This window comes from Leucopleurus acutus, assembly GCF_964270905.1.
Source record: "Leucopleurus acutus genome assembly, chromosome: 7".
In the NCBI taxonomy this organism is placed as follows: domain Eukaryota; kingdom Metazoa; phylum Chordata; class Mammalia; order Artiodactyla; family Delphinidae; genus Leucopleurus; species Leucopleurus acutus.
Genome location: NC_139150.1, coordinates 55,797,275 through 55,814,744, shown reverse-complemented (window position 1 = coordinate 55,814,744; position 17,470 = coordinate 55,797,275). Strand labels below are relative to the sequence as shown.

Sequence of the window (17,470 nt, the reverse complement as noted above, 5' to 3'; positions counted from 1 at the left end):
AAGGTCTCTAATGCCTGAGGTCAGTGCTGCCATTCTCTGTGGTTCTCATGCAAGCATTAGCCAGCATATTTGGCCTTTGGTTTAAATCCCTGCAAAGTCCTGGCTCAGTCTTTTAGGGCAGTGCCACTCAAAATGTGGTCCATGGGCTGGTACCAGTGGGTGAACTGATTGTTAACAGTCTATGATGAGATAGATATAAAAGTCAAGTATAAACATTTAGAAACTTTTATAGAAATTCTTTTAATATGTTTTGTTTTTTAATGATCATATTTGTTGAAATATATATTTATTGAAATATCATATTATATTTATTGAATCCAGTAGAAATTGGAAATACTGCTCTATCCCACAGAGTAGCTACTAGCCACATGTGGCTATTGAACACCTACAATATGCGAGCACTTAAAATATGACCAGGGACTTGAATTTTTATTTAATTTAAATAACGACATATGGCTACATTGTACAGAGCAGGTTAGCATACATATCTGCACATGGGAGGTTAAATGTCTAAAATTTTGTTTAATGTCTATATGTGCCAGGTAATGTTTTAGACACTGGACATATACTGATGAATAAGAGAAACACAGTCCCTGAACTCAGGAAATTTAAAGATTAGCAGATGAAGCAGAAAATGACATTGTTTTTGTAATAGAAGGCCAACTTCTTTTCTGGAACCCAGCAAGTCACCCTGCAGCCGTAAACTATTGAATGGTTCCTCTTAAGTGGAGATGGTAAACAGAACCCTGTATGGACTGTCAACAGCCTCCCTATACACCTTGGTGTGCAGAGCTGGTTGCTGAGACATAGGTGGGTAAATCTATTTAGGAGCCAAAGAGCCTTCTGGGTGGACCTGTTTATTTTACTCTGATAGATTTAGAAGTTTGGGACAGCAATGTCGCCAAGAGGAACTCAAGATAAGGCAGTTAGGACTGATGTCGCAGGCTCAATGCAAAGGCTGAGCGCAGAAGAGGCTGGCTGGGCACAGCTGCTGTTAAGGCAGGAAGCCCCTTCTGCCACACCAGCCCATGAGAATCTTGCTTTAGGAGCAATGGCAGAACGTGTGAGGGGAGCCAGAAGAGTTGCCATCCTGCGTCACTCTGGTCTGTGTGGGGATCTGGACTGGCAAGGGTACCTTTGTGTGGTGGACAGAGATACCCAGAGGGAACAGAGATGTTGCACGGCAGTAGAAACAGCTGCAGCTCAAAACCAGTGCCCTCTGGTGAACTGACCTAGCTCCCCAGTAGCCTTCCTGCCTGTTTTGAAGCAGCACTGACCCTGGGGGCTAAGCAAGCCTTCTGACAGTCTGTGGGAGGTGGGGAAGTACATACTGTAAGAGGGAGACACTGGACTTCTTGCTGAGGTAGGCAGGTGGGTACTTGAGGATTTGGAAAATTAAAAGGGATGCAATTCCATTTATAGCCCAAGCTATTAAAACAGGCCGTAAGTATGTAATGTGTGCTGAGTGCATTGAAATGAGAAGTAGGTGCTATGGAAATATCTAACAAGGGGATTTGAAGTAATGGGTGTCGTGAGGGAGTAGAGTCAGGGGTGGGAGTAGAATCAGGGAAGGCTTGATGAAGTGACAGCTTAGCTAAGATTCAAAGGATGACTCCAACTCAGGTGGACAAAGAAAAGAAAGTATTTTAGAAAGAGTGAATATTATATGAGAAAACTCAGAATTGCAAGAATGAGATACCTCTGTGGACCAGACAATTCTGTACGGCTAGAGCTTGGAAAACGAGGGTACAAAGCCGAGATGTGAGTCATAGGACCAGGGACTTGTTGGGACTTCACCCAGCGAGCAGTGAGAAGCCATGGAAGAGGTGTGAGCAGAGAAGACATGGTAGATTTGAGAATTTAAACGCCTGTTCTAGCTAAATTGAAAATAGACCACATTGGAGGCAGGAGTGGGTGCAGGGAGACAAGTAGGAGGGTTCTGCCCTAGTCCAGGTTGAACCACAGTCGTGGCAGTGAGGTTGGATCAATAAGCTGGAAAATGTTGTTCTCATATTGCTTCCTGCAACAGATGGAAAAAATACCTCAAAGAAGTTGAGTGATTTGTACAAGATCATAGAACCAATATGTGGGAGCACCAGGTCCAGACCTAGCTTCTGTCACTGGTTTAAAGCTCTATCCAGAGTACCAGAACTTCTCAAGCTTCTTCTGTGACATGAGTTTGTCTACATGGCAGATGCATTTCCATACGTGTATCTGTTTACTCCCTTGCAAGAAAGCAGATCCCAAAGCACAAGAGTTAGAGAGGGGGGTTATTACATAGGCAACGGTGATTTCACTCTGGTTCATTAAAAACAGAAAAGGAATCATTTGAAAATGTATTCACTTACCTCTTATTAGTAACAAATCTCTCCCACTCCAGTTGGTGCCTGAGACTTGCACCCAGCTTGAAGCTACTGATAGCTTCACTTACTCTTGAGATTGGGATGGGGGATGAGGGGAGGATTTCTTTTTTCTGCTCTATCTTTAAGGAATGTTGCTCAATTTCATTTTCCCAAAGAGAGTAGGGACAGAAGACTCTGCTGCTCATTTCTGAGGTGACTAATGGGCTCTCAGGTCCCAGGTCTGGAACCTTGGTTATAAAGTTGTTTCTGAGAGGTACGTATGAGGGAGGTAATGAAAGAATGCAGAAGGTAAGATTCTGATGAGCTGCATCTGTCATGACTCTCTGAGGTCATAGATTTGCAGAAGTGATTCTGTTTAGTCAAAGTTCTTTGGGGCAAGACCCTGTAATTCCTCCTTTATGGTGAATTGCCCTTCCCCTCCACTTCTATCCCCTCTCTCTCTCTCTCCCCACCCCATTTTTCCTCCTTTCCTCCCTCCCTTCTTCCCTTCTTCCTTCCTCCCCAACCCCCCTCTTTCTTTTAACAATAGTTCTTGGATGCTGGATTCCATAGTAGAGGGTTTTGTGGTTAATACCCAAGCTAATGCACACATAGGTCAAAGGAAAAATTATGACAATATTTCACGGCAGATGAGACTATAGAAGTTAGACTGTAGACGTAGGATAACAATCACCTAAAAGCCCCCCAATTCTCAAATAGTGACCATTCCAAATTCCTACTGAATTACTCCCAGATGCATTTTCCTTTTCTATAGGCCATGTTTAGATCTTGGGAGGAGCTCACTGGGCGCTGACAAAGGAATAGTTTTAGAAAGCACCAGATAGGCCTGCAGGTATTCTGGCATGGGCTCAAAGGCCACAGGCATCCTCTGTCCCAGCTGTCACAATAGAATAGGAATGGGTTGGTGAGCATGTGACAGGGTGAGGAGGGAGCTGCTGAAAGACCTCAGGGTACCACCAATCATGTGCTTTCCCTACCCCCAGATGGCCTCATACTTTTTTCCTTTCCTTACCCAACCAGAAGATACAGATTCTTGTGGGAAGGAGGAGGGCTCAGCCCAGCTCAGACCCAGAATGCAGAAAGGAGGAATGAGAACTAAAGGAATCCTCATAAAGGATCCTGGCATCCTCCCACGAGTGAACTCTGACCACATACTCCTCTGTATTGTGAAAATAACACTGATCTCACGAGGCTAATGACATTTTCTTGGCTCAAAGATCACAGCAAACAATTTCGGCCACAGGAACAAAACATTCCTTTAAAAATATTCAGTGTAAAGATTCCAGCTCACTGAAGACTGGAGCCATTTTTTTTCTGGGGGAAAAATCATCAGGAAAAGCCCAAAGCAATTCATAAGCCCTGCGTGGACTGAATTTGAAGCTGGGCAGCTGTAGGCCAGTGAGGCCAAGCAGAGCCTCACACTGCAGATACCCAGTCCACTCAGTTACCATGAATGAAACTCACTTACCTTTTCCAGAATAAAACTTTTGGCAGAGCCGTTTTCTTAGGACTATCATTGTGGCTATGAACATTAAAGCAATGATGAAGGAGAGGATGAAACTATGAAGCAGTGAAGATGGACGGATCTCAGGGGATTCCAGATCACCTGGAGGAAAGAAAAGCACCAGAATCCCATTACATGTTAGCTTAGAGGTAAACCAACAAGTTGGCCAAATGACTGGGTTATAACCAACATGGCCAACTTGCACTGAGCATTTACTCCATGCCAGGTACTGTCCTATGAATGCTGTATGTATATGAATGCTGTATATATATGAATGCTGTATGTATATGAATGTTGTATGTATTAGCTCTTTTACTCTTCACAACCATCCTATGAGACAGGCTCTACTATGACCCTCATTTTACTGATGGAGGAAGTGAGGCACAGAGGCCTTTCCCAAAGTTATACAGTAAGTGACATAGCTGAGATATAATCCAGGCTGCCTGGTTCCAGATCCCATGCTTGTCATCATTCTGATACACCTATCATATTATGTCTTCCTTCCTTCTTTCTTTCTTCTTTTTCTTTCATTCCTTTCTTTCTTTCTTTCTTCCTTCCTTCCTTCTTTCTCCCTTCCTCCCTTCTTTCCTTCCTTCCTTCCTTTTTTCTTCTTTCTTTCCCTTCTTTCTCTCTCTCTCTCCTTCTCTCCTCTTTCATCATCTCTCTTTTCCCAGTAGGATAGTCCCTCAGCCCAAATATGTCTCCTCACTCCACTGGTAAGCACTCATGGTGCTTAGAATTTTTACCATCAGTTATTCAATCTCCAGGATTAACAGGATCCTTTTGAAAAAACTAGAATATCATACATGAATCACTACAACTAGCCCTTTTCCTTGTCTCAGCTAATCAAGGTCTGACAGTGACGAAAAGATGAATTAGTAGAGAGGTGGATGAGAAGAGTAATTTTGGAGGTTGGGGGAAAGACTTGTAAAGGAGAGCTCTGGTTAGAATGAGGGCCCCAGACTGACAAAGGGCAGGCCTGAAGGGGCGTCCATTGTAGGGAGATGGAAGGGTATCCAGGGTAAACTGTGCCCTTTCCAAAAGGCTGAATTTTGCCTCATGGAGTAACTCATAAAGAATAAACATAACAGGGAATTCCCTGGAGGCCCAGTGGTTAGGAGTGTGCGCTCTCACTGCTGAGGGCCCCGGGTTCAATTCCTGGTTGGGGAGCTAAAATCCCACAAGCTGTGCGGCGTGGCCAAAAGAGAAAAAAGAACGTAACAGCCTGGTCCAGGAAAAACCTGGCAAAATGCTCATGAGGAAGGGCTCAGTCCTGCCAACTGCCCTCCCCCTCCCCATCATAGTGCTGTCTGAGAATCACAGACAGTTTTAGCTGAGAAGGGATCAGATATCATTTAATGTGAGGCCTTCGTTTTACAGTTGAGGAAGTAAGGCTCTGAGATGCTAAATTATCTATAAGGTCATCACTGCTAAGTAAGTGACGAAGCCAGGATTGCAAACCTAGATCTGTCTGATCCAAAGCTCAGGCCCCACAGATATTTGTCTCTATCCTAAGATTGTGGTGAACATTAAGAAAAATAAAAAGCATTACGAAGTCTGGTTCATCTACACATTGGATAATCCATATATAAAAATTTTAATTGAGGTATAATTGTCATATAACATTATATTAGTTTCAGGTATACAACATAATGATTTGATATTTGTATATACTGTGACTGATCACCACAATACGTCTAGTTAACCTCCCTTACCATACATAACCCATAGTAATTAATATCTTCTAGGAAATGCTGATTAAGCACTTGCTACATGTAGCACCATAAGTCAAGGAGTTCTCACTGTCCCCACAACAGGAGAGGCCCCTACTTCAGTGCCTTTATGCAAACCCTTGTCCTGGGCAGGTTCCCTCATAGTTCCTTCCACACACAAACTCTACTTATTCCTGCAGACTTTCTAACATTGAACATCCAACAGGACATCAGTCTGCTTAGATTGTAAGTATCTGAAGTGCAAAGATTTTCTCTAAGTCATCTCTGAATCCCCTATAGAGCCAGGCGCCAGCTACATGAAAGGTGTCAATAAGGATCTGTTGGGCTGAATTGACCATCTGTCTATCTAGTCTACCTTGCCCAATCTTCCTTGTCATTAGTTACCTTGTGGCAGACTGCTGCTTATCCCTTAAATCCATTCTCCATTTCTTCTCTAGTATTAGCTAGGGATTAGGTGGACACATGGCTTCTCTGAGACTACATTTCTAAGCCTCCCCTGCAGTTAGGTGTGGCCAGCCACGTGAACTAAGTTCAGGACTAGAGAATGGGTCTTTTGAGTCTTGGCCTTCAAACACTGAATGTGTCTCTTTTCCTTTCTGAAGGCTGAAACATGAATGTGGCAGTGACCCAGCTTTGACAATTCAGCAGGGGTAACATCCTGGAGAGTGCCAGAGCAACAAGATGGAAAGAACCTGGATTATTGAATAACTTTATGGAATATAGTGACTTACCTGCTCTGAACCACCTTCTATCTCTGACTGTGACATCAGAGAGAAATATACTCCTGCTTTATTTGAGTCACTGTATTTTGAGGTTACTTAGCCTACATCCTAATACATCTTCTTTTAGATTGTTTTATAGTAATTGCATGCTACTTAACAATGATGTCATGATGCAATGGGAGAAACATTGGATTTATCCTATCTACAGCCTCATGCACTCATAAGGAAGTCATGCCTCTCACTAAAGGTACCATACTTTTTTTCCTGTTTCATCCTTTCTGACTGCTAAGGACTTTACAAACATATTTCATTTAATCCTCACAATAACCCTATTAGATATCTACCATTATTTACCCTCATTCTACAAATGAGAGGCTGAGTTCTAGGGTGGCACAGTCATACGTTCATGTTCTCAGAGCTAGTAGGTAGCAGAGAGAGGATTTGAAATTCAAGTCCATCTGACTTCAGAGCCCATGCTCCTGACCACTGCCAGAGAGTCACTTCCAAGTCTCCTGGGAGAACTTCTCTGCCAGCCCTACAAGGGTCTTGTTATAATTATTTCCTGTGTTCCAATCTCATTATATTTCCTAATGAAAATGCAACACTGCCTTAGTGGAAGGAACCCTGTTTCAAAGGGAAAATGGTCTCATTGCTCCTTCATTTCTGATTGAAAATTAGGATGTTCAGTCATCTATTCTAGAGCCACTGGAGCACCTCCCACCCCAGACTCTCACTGCTATATTTGTTTTATTCATTGACTTCTGGAGAAGCATGTTGTGGGTCACACAAGTCAGCTGTGAGCTGCTCAACTTATGAGAATGAGTAGAAAGGGGACAGTCATAGGACAATTTAAAAATGCCTTTGTGAAACAGAAGCAAGAATGCCTTTGTGGGAGAATGTGTGACTTTGGTTATTTTGTTGCTATTTTGTTGGTGTTTGTATCACAAACTAGGGGATCATTTGACTGCTCTGATCTGGCTGTCCACACAGACTAGCAGCTGGGATGATGGGACTGGGGTCATCCAAGACTAAGTCTCCAACCCATTAATCTGACATTTATTGAGCACTATATGGGCAGAGCACTGAGGTTTTGCTTTAGTTTGGACATAAAGAAGACTCATGTGAACAATTAAAATACATGGAAAATAAAATACCAATGAAAGAGAAAAGACAAGTACAGTCACAGGCAAACAAAGAAATGGTACAGGCAATAGGTTTTAGGACGCAAGATGAAGGAAAGATGCCTTGTACCCTGGAGTTACCTGAGCTGCCATGGAGAACTGGTGAAGAGGGCGAATAATGATATTTTATGTGGAAGAAACTACTGAGCAGAGAAGTCATGGTGATTGGAGAGGTACAAGAGGTTCAGAGAGTACAGGGAAAGGAAGGGGAGCTGCCTGGAGCAGAGGATCCATGTCAGGGGATAGGATGAATATAGAGCTGGGAAGGATTCTCAACATATCTCTAGAGACTGGTTGAAAATCTCTGACTACACAAAGATTCCTCCATTCCCCTGCCAGCCACATTCATGAGTGGTATCCTAGGAGCTCCCAACCTCTGATGCAGACCCCACAGGTCTCTCCCACGATTGTTGACTATTCCATCAGCTCTGTTGGCTCCCTTGGAGAGAAGAGCCAGCTTACTTCATTCCTAACTTCTCACCACCTCAAGGCTTCCAGAAGAATGGTTAGTCTGCTCTTCCACCTCTCTACCATGAAGAAAAAAATACTGATGTACTCAGTGATGTGAAGTCTAGATTCCAGTTATTTCCAAATTCATCTTACCCAGGCCCCTGTTTCCCAGCAAAGCTCCTTATATGTGTCATTCTAGAAAACCACATTTCATCCAAAGTATTGGCCAAAAATTAACCAGGCAGAAAATTCCACATAACAAAGGAGAGTTTACTAAACAATTCTTGGAAAAAAATAATTCCCCTGGGATTGTAATATATAAGACTCTAGACCTCTGGTACGAATTAGTTATAGCTCAATTTTTATAAGGTGACAAGTCTGGTGGTCTTAGCTGTGATTTAAAAAAGAGGTAGAGAATATTGAAAGGTCCAAACTTGCCTAATTCACTATTTTCACTCAGAGTTGGCCCTAAAAATGGTAAGTTGCTAAATCCTTAGCATGAATCCTCTCCTTACTTCCTCACTTCATCATAATCACTTAGTTAGAAAGAAGCTGGGCTAACTTTAGTGCTGAAATTGGGTAGCCAAGTGTGGATAGCTGGGGAAGCGGGGAATTGGGGGTTTGAAGATGACAACGGAGCTGGCTGCCTCTGAAAACTATATCAGGGAGGATTCTTTTCTTGTAAAAAAGAGAAATGCTAGGAAATTAATGATGAGATGGGCATTGAGTCACTTCAAAGTTCTCAGTCTGGTCTGTGGATTGATGCCAATCCATGATAAAATTTAATTTGAGACAGGGAAGGTATCTCTGGTGCCCCAACTCATATTCTGCCTGTCTCACCCCTGATTTCAGCTATGGCTGAATGTGGCTGAACGATGGATGGTTCTGTGCAGGTTCTAACTCACTTCCCCCAGACAGTCTTGCCTCAACCATGTGCTACTTTTATGCCAGGGCTCCCCCAATGCTGAGGGTTGGTCCCTTTCATCATTACTTCCAGTGACCCATTTGTAGAATTTTTGCTTCTCATCTCCACAAATTTAGGCTCCACTTAAAGGTCCAGCTTCCTAGTGGCAAGTGCTTCTCCCAAAGGATGCTGTACCAAGGGATATGTTCTATTGCATCTAGATAATGCCTAGTCAGCTTGAGCTCTACCCACTGTCAGACCAGCAGGCAAAGAAAAGAATCATTGCACTGGTAGAGTAATCAATCTTGATTACCAGGAAGAACTCAAATGCTGCTACATAATGGAGGCAAGGAAGACTATGTCTGGAACTCAGGGATCCACTGATTCTCTGAGTCTTGTTACTTCCATACCCAGTAATAGCAATGAAAAGGCAATTGCAACAACTTCAGTCTGCTAAGGGCAAGGTGACTACGGGCTCATGTCTCTCAGGGTTGAAAGTCTGAGTCACCCCCAACCCCTATTTCTCTTCATCTTCCAGGCAAACAAACTATTCCATCTGAAATGCTGAGCGAGGGAAATCTAGAATGTATGGTGGATGAGAGAAATGACAAACATCACTTACGGCTTGGGATCAGTTGCAGCAGTAGAAGCTGTAACTTGTTCCATGAACTCTCGTATGTGCATCTTGTGCAGAGATTGTAGCTACTTCCCTGCCTGAAGCCTCGGAGACAGTGGACTTAATGTAGGGCATGAATGGAGGGATTTGAGCAGCACAAGGGATAGACTGTTGTAGTCCTGTCTCATTTCCTCTCAGCTTCACCCCTGATTTCAGCCACAGTCTGGGTAGAATTCAGGGTGGGCCTTGACTCACTTCATGGTCAGTGATTCACCTCAAGTGGATACATTGCTTTCTGCCCTGGAATGACTTTGATGCTATAGATGCTGTGGGGAGCTCACTCAGCCCACATGCATGCATAGCTCACAGTAGAAGGCAGTTAACGCTCCTGGGGACAACTGTTAACCACTGGGGGTAAAAGTAGATTGATTAGTTCTTCCACCTGAAGCCCTTTGAGTAAACATCTTAGGAGATGATCTATGCACTTCTCAGGTGGTCCTTGAGTACTTAAGCTTCTATTGTCCACACCAACAACTTTGGTAATGCACCCTTCTATTTGCTTTTCCTTCTTTCCTGTCTTGATTTCCTAAACCTCTCACTTCTGCTCCCTGGGGTCATCACCTAAATACCTGCATGCCACACAAGTCCTTATCATAGGCTCTGTTTTATCTAACTAAGGTAAAGGGCAAATAGTGAAATATAATGACAACATAGCAAATCTTCTATAAAGTCAAATTTATCATAACTAGGGGCTGTTCTTTACTTGGAGATTATATCCTTTATTGGTATGATAGCAGAATAATGACTCACCTCAAACATGTCCATGTTCTGAAACCTGTGAATGAGTTATCCTACACAGCAGAAATATTTTGCAGATGTGATTATATTAAGGACCTTGAAATGTGAAAATTATCCTAAATTATCAGGTTGAGGTATGTATTGCGGGGAGGCATCTAATGTAATCACAGGGTCCTTAAAAGTTGGAAAAGGTGGCCCTTAAAAGGCAAGAGAGTTAAAGAAAGAGATGTGATGACAGAGGCAGAGATCTGAGTAATGCAATTGCTGGTGTTGAAGGCTGTAGGAAAGGTCCACGAGCCAAGGAATACAGGTGGCCTCCAGAAGGCAGAAAAATCAGGAAAATGAATTCTCAGAGCATGTGCAATCCTGTCAACACCTTGATTTGAGACCAGTGAAGCCGTTTTCAGATTTCTGACCTCCAAAAGAGTGAGGTTAAGCCCATGATGTTTGTGGAACAATAGGAAACTTATGTCTCTGGTGATAAAATGACCTGTCTCTTATGAAATGATTATCATACTAGATGTTAACTCTCTTATTTGGCAAATGAATGTTCTTGGCAGATAAAAGAATTGTCCGACTACCAAAATTGTCAGAAATTTTGCTGGTGCACGAAATTCTGAAGTATGGGATTCAGCATAGCCAGTGAAGCCTCTAAATGATTATTTTAAGAGGTCAGTTTTCCTGGAAAACCCTAAAACCACTTGGCTGGCAGCAAAGTCAGCAAAGTAACATTCATACTGCTGACTCATAGTACTGTGCCTGAATCACAATGATGAGCCTTTATGCTGGGTGTTTTCAGTTTCCTCTCTGGATCCATTCTCTCCACTCCAACACTCAGTTCTGAGCTCTGAGAGGTTGACTTTATGAACATGTCAGTGGAATTCCACCTGGGCTCTGCTAATGGGAAGCACCAGCAGGAGACTGGAGGGTGGGAGGAGAACGAGGTTGTGGTATCCATTCATCAGCTTCTGCTCTTTGGAGTTGATGCAGGTGGCAGCATCCCTGTACCGGAGGCCACAGCTCCCTCCTCCAGGTTCCAGTAGCCTCTCCAGGGTGGTAATTGCTCCCCGACCTTTGAAGCCCCAGGTGTCCTGCACTACCTTTAGTACTTTCTCTAAATCCTAATCCCACCTTCATAAATAGTCCCTTTATTATACTGTCCTCAGATTACTCATTCTGAATGTGTCATCCATTTCTTGCCTGAACCCTGACTGGTAAGCTAGGCAGCTCTTACCTTGGTCAATGATGGCCGAAGTGAGTTCCTTCATATTGGCATTCCAGAACACACAGCTGAAATTCCTGCCAGGGTGTGGCTTTAGGCGCAGAACACTAGTGACCTGGTAGAGGCCTTCAGAGGTCTTGGTGTGGCTGGTGTTGGTAGGAACACTGATATTTGGCCAGGACACTTCTGCCAGGGGATAGCCTACAGCCTGGCAGGTGAGCTCTACCTCATCTGTCCCTGGGACCTTAAGGTTGCGAGTGTTTATTTTCTTGTAGGAAGCTGGATAAGAGAAGAAGAAAAAGAAATAAGTCTCTCTTTTCTGATTCCCGTAGATCTCTGTACTCAATGCCACGTGAAGTAAAATTATCATTATCAATATTAAGTACTAATAGTTTTAACTTGTTAAACATTTCCTATGTCCCAGATATCATGCTATTTTACATACATTGAATTATTTAATTTTTACAATACATCAAAACAGCATTGTTAATATACCCAACTTTTGTTGAAGGTAATTGAGGCTAGAGAGGTCGAGATTTCACTCAGAGGCACAGGGCTTTTAACTGGTGGAGCCAATTTATGAACACTCGAGGTTTGATTCCAAATCTCAATGGTGCTTTACGCTACCACAATCTGTGGCACCCTGTATTAATGTAAATTATCTTACAATTGGGGATTGGAGAAAAGAGAGGCTGGATAAACTAAATCACTAGATAACCCCCACATCTCACTTTATTTAGTACTTTCTCTAACATCTTCAGGAGAAAATTTTCTTTCCGTGTCCTCCTTTCCTCTGTCCTCTTTAAGATTAGGAGGAGAAAAAATAAGGACCTAGAAATCTGTTGGAGGTCAGATTCATTGCCATCTTGGTCCCAGATGGTTCCCTCTGGGTTTGTTTTTCGTTTTTTTAACACCTTTATTGGAATATAATTGCTTTACATTGCTGTGTTAGTTTCTGCTGTATAACAAAGTGAATCAGCTCTACCTATACTTACATCCCCATATCCCCTCCTTCTTGCATCTCCCTCCCACCCTCCCTATCCCACCCCTCTAGGTGGACAAAAAGCACCTAGCTGGTTTCCCTGTGCTATGTGGCTTCTTCCCACTAGCTATCTATTTTACATTTGGTAGTGGCTATATGTCAATGCCACTCTCTCACTTCATCCCAGCTTACCCTTTCCCCTCCCCGTGTCCTCAAGTCCATTCTCTACATCTGTGTCTTTAGTCCTGTCCTGTCCCTAGGTTCTTCAGAACAATTAGTTCTTTAGATTCCATATATATGTGCTAGCGTACGGTATTTGTCTTTCTCTTTTTGACTTACTTCACCCTGTATGACAGATTCTAGGTCCATCCACCTCACCACAAATAATTCGATTTCGTTTCCTTTTATGGCTGAGTAATATTCCATTGTATATATGTGCCACATCTTCTTTACCCATTCATCTGTTGATGGACACTTAGGTTGCTTCCATGTCCTGGCTATTGGAAATAGTGCTGCAATGACGTTGTGGTACATGACACGTTTTGAGTTATGGTTTTCTCAGGGTATATGCCCAGTAGTGGGATTGCTGGGTCATATGGTAGTTCTATTTTTAGTTTTTTAAGGAACCTCCATACTGTTCTCCATAGTGCCTGTACCAATTTACATTACCACAAACAGTGCAAGACGGTTCCCTTTTCTCCACATCCTCTCCAGCATTTATTGTTTCTGGATTTTTTGATGATGGCCATTCTGACTGGTGTGAGGTGATACCTCATTGTAGTTTTGATTTGCATTTCTCTAATGATTAGTGATGTTGAGCATCCTTTCATGGGTTTGTGGCAATCTGTATATCTTCTTTGGAGAAATGTCTATTTAGGTCTTCTGCCCATTTTTGGATTGGGTTGTTTGTTTATTTGATATTGATCTGCATGAGCTGCTTGTATATTTTGGAGATTGATCCTTTGTCAGTTACTTCGTTTGCAAATATTCTCTCCCATTCAGAGGATTGTCTTTTCATCTGGTTTATGGTTTCCTTTTCTGTGCAAAAGCTTTTAAGTTTCCTTAGGTCCCATTTGTTTTTGTTTTTATTTCCATTTCTCTAGGAGGTGGGTCAAAAAAGGATCTTGCTGTGATTTATGTCAAACAGTGTTCTTCCTATGTTTTCCTCTGAGAGTTTTATAGTGTCTGGCCTTACATTTAGGTCTTTAATCCATTTTGAGCTTATTTTTGTGTATGGTGTTAGGGAGTGTTCTAATTTCATTCTTTTACATATAGCTGTCCAGTTTTCCCAGCACAACTTATTGAAGAGGCTGTCTTTTCTCCATTGTACATCCTTGCCTCCTTTGTCATAGATTAGTTGACCCTAGGTGCGTGGGTTTATCTCTGGGTTTTCTATCCTGTTTTTTGATCTATATTTCTGTTTTTGTGCCAGTACCATACTGTCTTGATTACTGTAGCTTTGTAGTATAGTCTGAAGAACAGGCGCCTGATTCCTCCAGCTCCATTTTTCTTTCTCAAGATTGCTTTTGCTTTTTGGGGTCTTTTGTGTTTCCATACAAATTGTTAAATATTTTGTTCTAGTTCTGTGAAAAATGCCAGTGGTAGTTTGATAGGGATTGCATTGAATCTGTAGATTGCTTTGGGTAGTATAGTCATTTTCACAATGCTGATTCTTCCAATCCAAGAACACGGTATATCTTTCCATCTGTTTGTATCACCTTTAATTTCTTTAATCAGTGTCTTACAGTTTTCTGCTTACAGGTCTTTTGTCTCCTTAGGTAGATTTATTCCTAGGTATTTTATTCATTTTGTTGCAATGGTAAATGGGAGTGTTTCCTTAATTTCTCTTTCAGATTTTCCATCATTAGTGTATAGGAATGCAAGAGATTTCTGTTCATTAATTTTGTATCCTGCTACTTTACCAAATTCATTGATTAGCTCTAGTAGTTTTCTGGCAGCATCTTTAGGATTCTCTATGTATACTATCATGTCATCTGCAAACAGTGACTGTTTTACTTCTTCTTTTCTGATTTGGATTCTTTTTATTTCTTTTCTTCTCTGATTGCTGTGGTTAAAACTTCCAAAACTATGTGGAATAATAGTGGTGAGAGCGGACAACCTTGTCTTGTTCCTGATCTTAGAGGAAATGGTTTCAGTTTTTCACCATTGAGAATGATGTTGGCTGTGGGTTTGTCATATATGGCCTTTATTATGTTGAGGTAGGTTCCGTCTATGCCTACTTTCTGGAGAGTTTTTATCTTAAATGGGTGTTGAATTTTGTCAAAAGCTTTTTCTGCATCAATTGAGATGATCATATGATTTTTATCCGTCAATTTGTAAATATGGTGTATCACAATGATTGATTTATGTATATTGAAGAATCCTTGCATTCCTGGGATAAACCCCACTTGATCATGGTGTATGATCCTTTTAACGTGCTGTTGCATTCTGTTTGCTAATATTTTGTTGAGGATTTTTGCATCTATGTTCATCAGTGATGCTGTCCTGTAGTTTTTTTTGTGTGTGTGACATCTTTGTCTGGTTTTGGTATCAGGGTGATTGTGGCCTTGTAGAATGAGTTTGGGAGTGTTCCTCCCTCTACTATAGTTTGGAAGAGTTTGAGAAGGATACGTGTTAGCTCTTCTCTAAATGTTTGATAGAATTCGCCTGTGAAGCTGTCTGGTCCTGGGCTTTTGTTTGTTGGAAGATTTTTAATCACAGTTTCAATTGCAGTGCTTGTGATGGGTCTGTTAATATTTTCTATTTCTTCCTGATTCAGTCTCGGAAGGTTGTGCTTTTCCAAGAACTTGTTCATTTCTTCCAGGTTGTCCATTTTATTGGCATAGAGTTGCTTGTAGTAATCTCTCATGATCTTTTGTATTTCTGCAGTGTCAGTTGTTACTTCTCCTTTTTCATTTCTAATTCTGTTGATTTGAGTCTGCTCCCTTTTTTTCTTGATGAGTCTGGCTAATGGTTTATCAACTTTGTTTATCTTCTCAAAGAACTACCTTTTAGTTTTATTGATTTTTGCTATCATTTTCATCATTTCTTTTTCATTTATTTCTGATCTGATCTTTATGATTTCTTTCCTTCTGCCAACTTTGAGGTTTTTTGTTCTTCTTTCTCTAATTGCTTTAGGTGTAAGGTTAGGTTGTTTATTTGAGATGTTTCTTGTTTCTTGAGGTAGGATTGTATTGCTATAAACCTCCCTCTTAGAACTGTTTTTGCTGCTTCCCAGGTTTTGGGTCATCGTGTTTTCATTGTCATTTGTTTCTAGGTATTTTTTGATTTCCTCTTTGATTTCTTCAGTGATCTCTTGGTTATTTAGTAGTGTATTGTTTAGCCTCCATGTGTTTGTATTTTTTACAGATCTTTTCCTGTAATTGATATCTACTCTCATAGCATTGTGGTCAGAAAAGATACTTGATACAATTTCAATTTTCTTAAATGTACCAAGGCTTGATTTGTGCCTCAAGATATGATCTATCCTGGAGAATGTTCCAGGAGCACTTGAGAAGATAGTGTATTCTGTTGTTTTTGGATGGAATGTCCTATAAATATCTATTAAGTCCATGTTGTTTAATGTATCATTTAAAGCTTGTGTTTCATTATTTATTTTCATTTTGATTGATCTGTCCATTGGTGAAAGTGGGGTGCCAAAATCCCCTATTATTATTATGTTACTGTCAATTTACCCCTTTATGGTTGTGAGCATTTTCCTTATGTACTGAGGTGCTCCTATGTTGCGTGCATAAATATTTACAATTGTTATATCTTCTTCCTGGATTGATCCCTTGATAATTCTCTAGTGTCCTTCTTTGTCTCTTGTAATAGTCTTTATTTGAAAGTCTATTTTGTCTGATATGAGAATTGCTACTCCAGCTTTCTTTTGATTTCCACTTTCATGGAATATCTTTTTCCATCCCCTCACTTTCAATCTGTATGTGTACCTAGGTCTGAAGTGGGTCTCTTGTAGACAGCATATATACAGGTCTTGTTTTTGTAACCATTCAGCCAGTCTATGTCTTTTGGTTGGTGCATTTAACCCATTTACATTTAAGGTAGTTATCAATATGTATGTTCCTATTACCATTTTCTTAATTGTTTTGGGTTTGTTATTGTAGGTCTTTTCCTTCTCTTGTGTTTCCTGCCTAGAGAGGTTCCTTTAGCATTTGTTGTAAAGCAGGTTTGGTGGTGCTGAATTTTCTTAGCTTTTGCTTGTCTGTAAAGGTTTTAATTTCTCCATCGAATTTGAACGAGATCCTTGCTGGGTAGAGTAATCTTGGTTGTAGGTTTTTTCTTTTCATCACTTTAAATATGTCCTGCCACTCCCTTTAGGCTTGCAGGGTTTCTGCTGAAAGATCAGCTGTTAATCTTATGGGGATTCCCTTGGATGTTATTTGTTGCTTTTCCCTTGCTACTTTCAATATTTTTTCTTTGTATTTAATTTTTGATCGTTTGAGTAATATGTGTCTTGGCGTGTTTCTCCTTGGATTTATCCTGTATGGGACTCTCTGAACTTCCTGGACTTGCAATTTTTGATCGTTTGAGTAATATGTGTCTTGGCGTGTTTCTCCTTGGATTTATCCTGTATGGGACTCTCTGAACTTCCTGGACTTGATTGACTATTTCCCCTCCCATGTTAGGGAAGTTTTCAACTGTAATCTCTTCACATATTTTCTCAGACCCTTTCTTTTATTCTTTTTCTCCTGGGCTCCCTATAATTTGAATGTTGGTGCGTTTACTGTTGTCCCAGATGTCTCTGAGACTGTCCTCAATTCTTTTCATTCCTTTTTCTTTATTTTGCTCTGCAGTAGTTATTTCCACTCTTCTATCTTCCAGGTCACTTATCCATTCTTCTGCCTCAGTTATTCTGCTTTTGATTCCTTCTAGAGAGTTTTTTTTTTAAATATATTTATTTATTTATTTGGTTGCACCAGGTCCCAGTTGCGGCAGGCAGGCTCCTTAGTTGTGGCATGAGAACTCTTAGTTGCA

General features: G+C 41.2%; 1 protein-coding gene across 1 annotated transcript in view; it reads right to left on the bottom strand.

Moving 5' to 3' along the window:
* PDCD1LG2 (programmed cell death 1 ligand 2) overlaps window positions 1-17,470 on the bottom strand; it is a gene marked incomplete at both ends in the record, with an annotated part of 78,655 nt that overhangs the window by 41,666 nt on the left and 19,519 nt on the right. Inside the window, 2 exons of the mRNA XM_082842847.1 lie at window positions 3,832-3,969; window positions 11,506-11,772. Coding sequence (XP_082698973.1) covers window positions 3,832-3,969; window positions 11,506-11,772 — 405 coding nt within the window. The remainder of the gene's footprint in view (window positions 1-3,831; window positions 3,970-11,505; window positions 11,773-17,470) is intronic.